Source organism: Prunus mume, linkage group LG2, assembly GCF_029339155.1.
Source record: "Prunus mume cultivar Tortuosa linkage group LG2, ASM2933915v1, whole genome shotgun sequence".
NCBI classification, from domain to species: domain Eukaryota; kingdom Viridiplantae; phylum Streptophyta; class Magnoliopsida; order Rosales; family Rosaceae; genus Prunus; species Prunus mume.
The window spans coordinates 3799926-3811257 of NC_142699.1; the positions used below are offsets into that span (position 1 = coordinate 3799926).

The 11332-nt window shown below is 38.7% G+C and overlaps 1 protein-coding gene across 1 annotated transcript; it reads right to left on the reverse strand.

Annotated features, from left to right (window-relative positions):
- Nucleotides 1-5036: 5036 nt before the first annotated feature.
- On the reverse strand, nt 5037-8522 carry LOC103319403 (Leucine-rich receptor-like protein kinase family protein). Its single transcript, XM_008220937.3, is given in 3 exon segments — nt 5037-5395; nt 5398-5727; nt 5821-8522. Coding segments are annotated over 3 exon segments (3051 nt in total). The 5' UTR covers nt 8477-8522; the 3' UTR covers nt 5037-5330.
- Between the last annotated feature and the right edge of the window lie 2810 nt (nt 8523-11332).

Below are 11332 nucleotides of genomic sequence, written 5' to 3' on the forward strand. Positions count from 1 at the left end.
ACTCACCTTCCTTTTGGCATTAGTTCAATTTCAACTTCGAGACCTTTTTCCCTTATTCATTGTGATATTTGGGGACCTCATAAAGTTCCTTCCCTTTCTGGGGCTCGTTATTTTTTAACTATAGTGGATGATTATTCTCGTTTTACCTGGGTTTTCCTTATGCATCATAAGCATGAAACACAAGGGCTTCTAAAGTCTTTTTTTTCCATGGTTCAGACCCAATTCACTGCTAGAATCCAAGCAATTAGGGTAGACAACGGGGGTGAATTTTCTTCATTGCGTGATTTTTTTAAAGAACAAGGCACCATTTATCAACATTCTAGCATCTACACACCCCAACAAAATGGTGTTGTCGAATGTAAGCATCGCCATATTCTTGAGACCGCACGTGCTTTGCGATTTCAAGCACACTTGCCTCTCCGTTTTTTGGGGGAATGCATTCTCACTGCCGTTCATTTGATTAATCGATTTCCCACTTTAGTTCTTTCCAAACAAACCCCTTTTGAACGTTTATATCACAAAACCCCATCATATTCACATTTACGAGTATTTGGTTGCCTTGCATATGTTACTATAGTTCACCCTACCAAAAAGTTTGATACTCGAGCAGTTAAATCTATTTTTATTGGGTACCCAGTTGGCCAAAAGGCATATAAGCTCTATGATTGTCCACTAACAAAATATTCACTAGCCGAGATGTTTTATTTAAGGAAGATGTCTTTTCTTTTTTTACTCCAATTGTTGGTCCCACCACCATCCCAAACACTAGCCTTCCTTTACCCATTTTGGCCCATGACTCATCTCTACCACAACATTCCAATCTAGCTCCTGAGCCCACAGAGCACACTTTGCCTATTAGTCCCATGCGTCCCACTCCATCTACGCCTCATTCTACAGATTTTTCTCTTCCAGCACCAGATCCTCCTGCAATCCAATCCTCTCTTCCACCTACTGCACCACCTTCTCCAGCACCAGCACCACCCGAATGTGTGCCTCCAAGACTATGTTTGCTCTCAAGTCACGCTACCCAAAGCTGCCCAATCGGAGTCTTCGTCTTCACATCACACCTCAGGTACTCGTTATCCCTTGAGAAACTTTATTTCTTATCACCGTTATACACCAGCACATCTTGCTTTCATTACTCAACTCAGTCACAGTGTGCAGCCACGTTCTTTCTCTGAGGCCAATTCTGATCCTAACTGGCAGCAAGCCATGAGCTCTGAACTTCAAGCTTTAGAGTCCAATCATACATGGACTCTTACTTCTCTTCCTCCTGGTAAGCACCCTATTGGTTGTCGGTGGGTCTACAAGATCAAACATCATTCTGATGGCTCTATTGAACGATACAAAGCTCGGTTAGTCACCAAGGGTTATACACAGACAGAAGGTGTTGATTTTCATGATACTTTTTCTCCTACAGCCAAGATGGTTACTGTCCGTAGCCTTCTTGCACTTGCTGCTGCTTCCTCTTGGCCCATTCATCAACTCGATGTCCATAATGCCTTCCTTCATGGGGATCTCCATGAAGAGATTTATATGACACCACCGCCTGGTCTTCAGCGACAGGGGGAGAATTTGGTATGTCGCCTCCATAAGTCTTTATATGGCCTCAAGCAAGCTTCTCGTCAGTGGTTTGCAAAATTTTCTGAAGCTATTCAAGCTGCTGGTTTTACTCAGTCCAAAGCAGATTATTCCTTATTCACGTGCAAAAGAGGAAAGTCATTCATTGCTCTCTTGATTTATGTTGACGATATATTGATTACAGGAAATAACTTGGGTGCCATTAATTCTCTTAAACGTTTTTTTCATACTTGCTTCCGCATTAAAGATCTCGGTGACCTTAAATTCTTTTTGGGTATTGAAGTTTCGCGTTCAAAGAAAGGCATTAGCATCTCTCAAAGGAAATACACCATTGACATCCTTAAAGATAGTGGTTTTCTTAGGGCACGACCTGTCTTATTTCCCATGGAACAAAATTTGAAATTATCTGACACTGGTGAATTGCTTAAAGATCCAGCCAAGTACAGAAGGTTAGTGGGTCGTTTGATTTACTTGACCATCACGAGACCAGACATTACATATGCAGTGCATGTGCTCAGTAGATTTATGCATGAGCCACGTAAACCTCATATGGAGGTGGCGTTGCACATCTTGAAGTACCTCAAAAACACTCTAGGACAAGGTTTATTTTTTCCAGCTCAAAATGACTTGAGATTGCGAGCTTATTGTGATTCTGACTGGGGAGGTTGTCCAACCACCAGAAGATCTACCACTGGATATTGTGTTTTTCTTGGAAACTCCTTGATTTCTTGGAGATCAAAGAGACAGAAAACTGTTTCACTTTCTTCAGCAGAAGCAGAATACAAAGCTATGACTGGATGCTTGTTGTGAATTGACTTGGTTGCGTAGTTTGTTACGAGATCTTCAGTTGCCACATCGGAAGGCAGCAATACTTTATTGCGACAACCAAGTTGCATTACATATAGCAGCAAATCCTGTTTTCCATGAGCGAACACGACACATTGAAATGGATTGTCATTTTATCAGAGACAAAATCCAAGATGGTTCTGTAACTACAAAGCATGTTGCTTCTTCCCAACAAATAGCAGACATCTTCACCAAAGCATTGGGCAAAGATGATTTCTCTCGTATGTCACGCAAGTTGGGAGTTCTTGACATCCACTCTCCAACTTGAAGGGGAGTGTTGAGAATCAAAGATTATCCTTTAGTTTAGGGATTGTATAATAGAATAAGAATGTTATATTATTTGATTTCCTGTATATATTCTTTCCTAGCTAGTTAGCTTAACTTGTAGGAGAAACCTACGGAATGTATTATATAAACATACATCAATGATCAATGAGAATTATTCTGGTCAAATATCTTTTCATACCAATTTTACATCTACCTCAAAAGATCGACCTAGACTGCGCTAATTGGCTTGGACGTAACAATGTACACTGCTCTTCATAATATGCCCATGATTTTCTGCTCCTCCTGCGTTTAGCTACCGATAACTTTTGTCTTCTTCACCAAGTGTGACAAAATGAAGGGGGGTAAAGGAGCAAGGATGAACTTTTGCTTCACATGTCACAGCTTCGAAACTACTTGGATCAATAGTCTGCATAATCATAAGACTGGCTGATTCCTGAACCTCAAAAGGGGACACAAAGAACAAGGGACTTCAACTAAGTGTTTTAGTGTGTTTCTTTTCTTTCTTTTTGCTGACAGTCTCTGTTACTGGTTACCATGAACTTTGCTGAAGAAGTCCCCAACTAAAAGTGAGTCAGATTTGTAATTTTGGCTGTGGAAGAATGTACTATTCAGTTTTTTACCTCGATCTTTTGTTCGAGTCATCTACGGCTTTCTTGTTGTTTGGTATGATCTGATTGAAGTTTTGAGGAATTGCTTGTAGTTTCTTTACTCTTCTCCTTGATGTAGTCTGCTAGAACTTCATAAACTTCTTAAACAAGCAGAAAGTAAAATAAGGAATAAAGAAAGAAACGAGACGAATAATAAATGGAACACATCGAAACAGTAAGGGAAGAGAAGAAAAGGAAAAATGGCAGGAACCAACCCAGCACAGTACAAAAGGAGTTGAACCCCAACCAAGAAACCAAACTGAATGAAGACAAGGAACCAAATAAATTGGAACAAAAACTAAAGAGAGAAGTAGAAGAGAGCATCATATACAAACCTAGCAACCTGCAATGGTTTCCAAAAAATAAGAGAAAATAAGTAACAAAATAAAGACAGTGGAACATACCTATAGCAATCTAGAAGAACACACCCATAGCAATCTAGAAGAACACAACACAACAGGACACTAAAACTAAAACTAAACCCTGACAAAACAAGAAAAGGGAAATTAAATTAAGAGCGAGCAAACAGAAACCTAAAAAGTAGCAAAAAAGAAGATAACCAAAACCTAACAGTAAAACCATGACAGAGGTAATAAAAAAAAAAAAAAACGAAATCACACAAACAGCAGAAAATAAAATAAAAAAACACAAGAACAGAATACTAAACTAACACCTCAAAAACAGCAGAAGGAAAACGAACAAACAGCAGGCCAAAAGGAAACCTCGATGATGAAAAACAAAGTGACTGACAAGAGAAATAAAGCACAATAAAAAACAAAACTTAAAAGAACAATAATAAAAAACTGACTGAGAGCAGAGGAAAGACAAACCTGAACTAAAACAGACAACAAAACCACGAATAAGTCAGAATCTTACTAACCAAGAAAAATCTGAAGACAGAAAAGCAAGCAGATCAAGTAATAGAAAGGAACCTAGTAAAACCTCAAAAAGCATTGAAAACAAGACAAAATAGAAACTGGAACTACAAAACCAGGAAAAGCAGGCATCAAGCGAGGACAAACAAAACAAAAAACCACACCAGAATCACCAAACGAAAACACTACTGTTAACTAAACCAACTACTGTTAACTAAACCAACCAATGCATCAAAAGGGTAGGAAGCAAAAGAAACAACAAAGTAAATACATATTATGGATCAAGCAACAACAACTAGAATCAATGAGAACCTGTGAATCTAATGTAGGTTGGGGAACAGGTGATTTGAAAACTAGTCCAACCTGCAGCAGGTTTTGGAAAACAGAAGAGACAACCATCAGAGAGTAACACGTTGGACAGCCACGGAGGCCCCCTCTTCAATCTAAACCTGAAAATAACAACGCTCTCTTAGCCTGGCAATGTGCTACGTTATTACAATTGCGAGAGGCATATTGACAAATCACAGCAGGAAAAAGCCTTAGATATGTTTGTGCTTCTGCTATCAGTGTACCATTGGAATCCATGCGTTCCTCTGAAGCATTCAAACATCTAATCACCTCTTGAGCATCCATTTCTAAAATGAGAGACCCATAAACCATCTGAGAAGCCACTTACCAACCTCAAAAAGCAAATATTCCAATTGAATTTTTCTTTTCCGTGTCTCTTTCTGTTGTTTGGTTATTTTGCGTACCCAAAAATTGTTCCAATTACCCAAAAATTAACAATAATAAGAGAAACTAAAATAAACAGTAGATCTCCTTTCAATGAAACTCAACCCCTGAAGGGAGCTAAGGACTAACTAGTAGATATATTCTACATAGGGTACAAAATGGAGCCCTGCCCGCAACTATTTTACATCCACAAACTTACAAACATATATATGTAAATATAATGATCTGCAGGCTCTGGCTTATATGTTACAAGCAATCTCAGCTTTCATATATTACACAATAATTCCATGTTAAGCTTTAGATTAAGTGGAGATAATCGAGGTGCTTCGACCGATTTTCGAAGCCTGATTCTTGATTAATTTCACTTCTCTGTACCCTTCAGTACTTCCATTTTCTTATTATAAGCAGTGCCATCTTTGCTGATAAAATTCCCATCAATTTAAATGTCTCATGAGCCTCCTCTAGCATTTGAACCACACTTCTCATGGAAGGCCTTAGCTCAGGAAGCCTAGCTGTGCATAGAATTGCAATTCTCAACACCTTGATAGCCTCTTCCTTGTAGGCCTCTGGAAGATATGAGTCCACCATACTTAATATGCTCTCTCTACTCTTGAGCATGCTGCATACCCAGCTCACTATGTCCTTGTTCTCCCCAAACTCTGGCTCAATCGGCCTTTTCCCTGTCACTAGCTCCATTAACACCACTCCGAAGCTATACACATCACTCTTCTCATTCACTTTGTAGGTGTATCCATATTCTGCGTAATTAACAATTACATTAGCACAATAAAATAAAATAAACAACTCAAAATTACAGAATTAAAATAAAATGAGAGAATTTCATTAATTACCAGGAGCAATGTAGCCATGTGTTCCAGCAACCACATGGGTCGAGTCCTTGCCTGCACTAGCCTGAACAATCTTGGCAAGCCCAAAATCAGCAATCCTAGGCTTCAAAAACTCATCTAATAAAATGTTACTAGATTTGACATCTCTGTGCATCACCAGCCTCTCCAAGCCATGATGCAGATACTCCAACCCTTTGGCTGCTCCCACTGCTATCTCATACCTTGTCTCCCAATCAAGCTTCATCTTTTGGCACATATGAAGCCGATCCCACAAGCTTCCATTCGGCATGTACTCATACACCAACAAGCTTGAGTCCTCACTTGTAATGCTGCAATACAGCTTCACCACGTTCACATGCCTAATTGAGCTCAAGGTCTCCACCTCAGCATCAAATTCTTTCGACTTTCCACCACGTTTAGCGAGCATTGGAGTTGTGCTCTTGGACTTTTTCTTGCCACTTGGATCGGTGTTCCATATGTGTTTTACAGCGAGTTCCTTACCATTAGCAAGTACAACTCTGTAAACATTTCCGGAACCCCCTTTTCCAATTAGATTCTCTTGCGTAATGGAATCAAGAATCTCACCCTCAGTGAAGCTCAACACATGGAATGACTTTAGGTCCCAAGATTCTTCCTTTAATGAACGGTCGTCATCCTTTTCGCTCTTCTTTAAGAAAAAGAAGCATGTAAGGGACACAAGCAAGATTGCTGAGCCTACTGAGAAGCAAATAATCAACGTGCGGACATCCTTGGACATGCCCGAACTAGATGAACACCGCGGGAAGGAGTTGATGTTCATGCTGCAGAGACCCGGGTTTCCAGAAAAGCTACCGTTGTAGGCTGCAATCGACAGAGTGTCTGGTATGGTACCGGTGAGTCTGTTCTGGGATAGATCAAGAATGCTCAACCTTAAAGATGCTAAGCTTTCTGGGATTTGACCAGAAAGTTGGTTTTGTGATAAATTCAGAGAGTTCAAGGTTGGAAGAGAGCCTAAAGATGATGGGATGTTTCCAGAAAGCCAGTTGTTGGCTATGTTCAAGTCACTCAGGAAAAGACAGCTTCCTAAAGATTTTGGTATTGAAGCAGAGAACATGTTGCTCTGCAAGTACAGAGTACCCAGATGCTTCATATCTCCAATAGTCCCCGGAATTTTACCCGAAAATTGATTGTTATTCAAAACAATGGACACCAAAGAGGTTGCTTCGGAAATCTCATCTGGCAATTCTCCAGATAATCGATTGTAACTAACGAACAACTGTGCAAGCATCTTAGCGCTTTTGATATCAGAAGTAATCATACCTTCAAACTGATTCGAAGTAAGGTCAATGATTTCCACATTCGGCAAGCCCCAAATCCCAGCAGGAACAACACCAGAGAGCGAGTTGTACTTGACTCTGAACCTCTTCAACGTCGAACACTTGGCGTAATTTTGAGGAATTTCGCCTGTGAACTTGTTCTGCAGGAATAAAAGGCCCCTCATCGTCCCCATCTTGCACATATCAGGTGGAATAGTTCCCGTCAAGAAATTCTCAGAAACATCGATGAAGTCAACTTTAGACCAGGAGCCTAGTTTCTGAGGCAAAGTACCTGTCAGCTTGTTTGTGTACAAAGACAGGTTCACAAGCTTCTTGAACTCGCCGAACTCAGCTGGCACTTCTCCAGATAAGCCGTTATTATACAGTTGCAAAGAAACTATGTTCTTCAAGAATCCCACCTCTGACAAATCGCCTTCGAGTAAGTTCTCCGAGGCATCAAAATTCTCGAGGTTTATGAGGTTTCTTAGCCCGAAAGGAAAAGTTCCGTTCAATTGGTTGCGGTATAGCTCCAGCTGCCAGAGCTTGGTGAGCTTGCCAATCTCGGACGGAATTTCTCCCACCATTCTGTTATCAGATAACTCCAAGTTGATAAGCTCTGTGAGGTTTCCGATACTCTTCGGAATTGGTCCTCGGAGGCTGCAATTTGCCAAGTAAAGCCAGGTGAGATTCTTGAGGTTGAAGATTTCGCTTGGTAAGAGGCTTTGATCAAAAGGGTTGTCTCCCAAGCTCAGCCGAATCAGACCCGTCATGTTGTTCAATGATTTCCATGGAAAAGTACCCGAAATTCCGCTGTTGTTCAAATGAAGATGTTGTAATTCGGACAAGGATGATATCTCAGGGAACGATCCTGTGAACAAATTGTTTCCCAAATCCAAGTACTTCAATTTTGTGCAGTTGTTCAAGTCCTCCTTGATCGTGCCATTCAAAGAGTTGAATCCCAAAGCTAGTTTTTCCAAGGATTGGAGCTGGCATATTTCGTCCAGCGCAAGAAACCCAGAAAGGTTCTGATTCGAAAGCTCGATTTCTCGAACTGAATTATTTTCATTGCAGACAATTCCGCTGAAACTGCACAGGGCACTGGAGGAGTTCCATGTGCTGAATATGCTGCTGTTGGTGTTCGAGTTTTGGAATGTGGATTTGAGTTTGAAGAGAATTTGAAGCTCGTCCACAGCGGCGGCTTTTGTGTCGAAGAGAAGGCAGAGGACAAAGAGGAGGTAGAGGCGGAGATGGTTTTCCCGGTTTGTCAGTGACGACATGTCTGGGGGTTGACGGGGAGGATAGACTTTTGGGAATGGAGCTTCGAAGAGGGAACTTTTGAAGTGCGACTCTGAAGAGTGTGCCATTTTGAACTATAAGATGTTGAACTTGAGTGCTCATAATTATTGCCCACTTGTCGATTGGGTTTCAATGTATGATGTCTTTTTACATGAGACCAAACTAAGATTTTACATTTTACTTATTATTTCTAGGAACCTTCTAAATTGGAAATTCTGAAATTTATAAAACTCACATACTACCATACAAACAAAGGATTAGATTATAAAATCGAAGCCCTTTCAATCTGTAGGTTCAAAGAAATTTCGAATTAATTTCAAGTTCAAAACTAAAGAATGCAATGGAAAATGAAAAAATGTTTTGAAAAATCCGAATGAGCTTCGATTTAACAACCGAAATGCTTTTTCATTAATATATAATATGTATTTATGGGTTTGTTGGTGTTAGTTTCAACTGCATTATTGAATATATGGTGTGGCCATAAACACTAAAATCCATTGACACTTTCTAGTAGCTGAATCTTTGTTTTCAACTTCCTTTTTTCTTTTTCTTTTTTGTTTTCCACTTCTTAATTATTAACAATATTTGTACTTTTAAATTTTTGTCTCAAGCTTAAGATTTTTTTAATTTATATGAAAATGGTTGGAAAGGAAGATATTGTGTATCTTCACTACTTTTTGCCTTTGTTCTCCCACTTCTTCACGAGCCATATGAGTTGTGTGGAGGTTGTGGCCCACTTGCAGTTGTTGAAGATCGGAAGCAACTGAGAACTAGCAGCCACCAAGGTATGTAGGTCATGTACATTTGACTTAAAACAAGAGCTAAAAACAAGACCCACAGAAAATCATCTAGACTTGCAAACAGAGCAAAAGAAGAAAAAGAAGAAAATAGGAAGAGGAAAATGTGTGTTGGCCAGGGAATGAGGATTGAAAGCATCATTGCAAATAATAAGTAAAGGAGGCCTTTTGATGAGTCTTGGCATGTTGTGACTTAGTTTGCCCCTATTCAATGTATACACCTATGAACATTAGCAACATGAGATCATCGAGAAGAGATATTGCATACTTTAATGTTATCTGTAGTGGCGGTTTTAGAATTTGAAAGTCGGGTGAGCAAAATTTACATACTACTCTCTCTCTCTCTCTCTCTCTCTGTGCATGTCGTGACTTAGTTTGCACCTATTCAATGTATACACCTATGACCATTAGCAACATGAGATCAGTGAGGAGATATTGCATACTTCAATGTTATATGCAGTGGCAGTTTTAGGATTTGAAAGTCATGTAGGCAAAATTTACATACGACTCTATCTCTCCCTGCGTGTTGTGACTTAGTTTGCACATATTCAATGTATACACCTATGACCATTAGTAACATGAGATCAGTGAGAAAATATATTGCATATGTTATAGTGGTGGTTTCAAAATTCAAAAGTCGGATATGCAAAATTTACATACTAAACTCTCTCTCTCTCTCTCTCTCTCTCTCTCTTGGGTTTAGGGAGCTGCATACATATTTTATTTTTCTGAAAATTTTCAGGTAGGCCTACCCAATACATGGCTAGATCAGCCATTGGTTATATGGCTTGCTGATGTGGTATACTAATTCACTTTAAATTATAATCACGTAATGGATGACTAATTTACTATATATGTATTATTATATATATATATATATATATATATATAGACACACACACAAGTGCTATAATTGAGTTTATTGGTAATATTATGTGACATGTTACTTGATGTTGCAACCACATGAAAATTAATCGATGAGATGAGTTATGACTCAATCAGTCTAATGGGGTGTACTTGCAATAAGCTTTTTCGTTATCTTGGAGGGACTCAAACCTTGAACTCATCCAAAATCGTAGTAATTGACGGCAACACTATTTACTCCGCTGCCTATCAGACCAAATTGTCATTGAATCGGAACCATCGAGTCATCATGAAGTTTCTTTTTGTGTTTTGTTATAACACCTTGAACTTATCCAATCGTAGTAAATTTTTTTTTTTTTGGGTCAACAGCCAAGTAATTGATGGTAAAGCTACCTGCTCCTCTGCCTAACAGACCAAATTGTCGTCGAGTCAGAACCATTGAGTCATCGTGGAGTTTCTTTTTGTGGTTTGTTATAAATTTTTTTTAGAAAGGTAAATCGTCAATGTTTAGATGGCGTGATATGTATGTCACATTAACAAATTAACATAATTTTTTACGAAATCAAGCGGCCTAGACATGCATGATGTGCAGAGGTTAACGTGATTTCAGTGGAGGACGATCTCTCCATTTTCATATCAAATGTAATAAATTTCAGTAAGTTTGCATATCAAATATGGATATGAAAACTCTCAATCATTTTTAACTCTGTATTCATACGAGACAAATTGCTATCAAAGCTTCTTTATATTTTTTGTTTAGAATTTTTATCTTAAGATTACCCGTTTAAAATTGACACATGACCAATTTCACTGAAGGTTTTGATGAAATGCGATGACCATGATGAAATTGATATGTGGACAAAAGGGTTAAGGACCACATTTATTGATTAGAAATTCTGAGGACTAAAATGAAAACTTTTAAAAAATTCAGGATATAAAACCTCTTTTTCTATCAGTAGGAGATGAATAATTCGAACTTTATAAAATTTTCAATATTAAAAAGAGAAATACAATTTAACTAACATTTTTCTAATCCTTCATATATTTCAAACAAAAGTTTAATAAGTTCAATTGTGGACCTTTTTTCTTTTGACAAACGAGGATGTTTACAATATATTTTTATGACAATTCAATACACTCATAATAAAGATGTACAATGACAATGAGGTTAATCACAACTAGATATCGATCTCATCACAATATCGTCATTATTATTTATGTGAGTCGAACATGAAAGAAGTACCAAATAAATGAAGACCACAC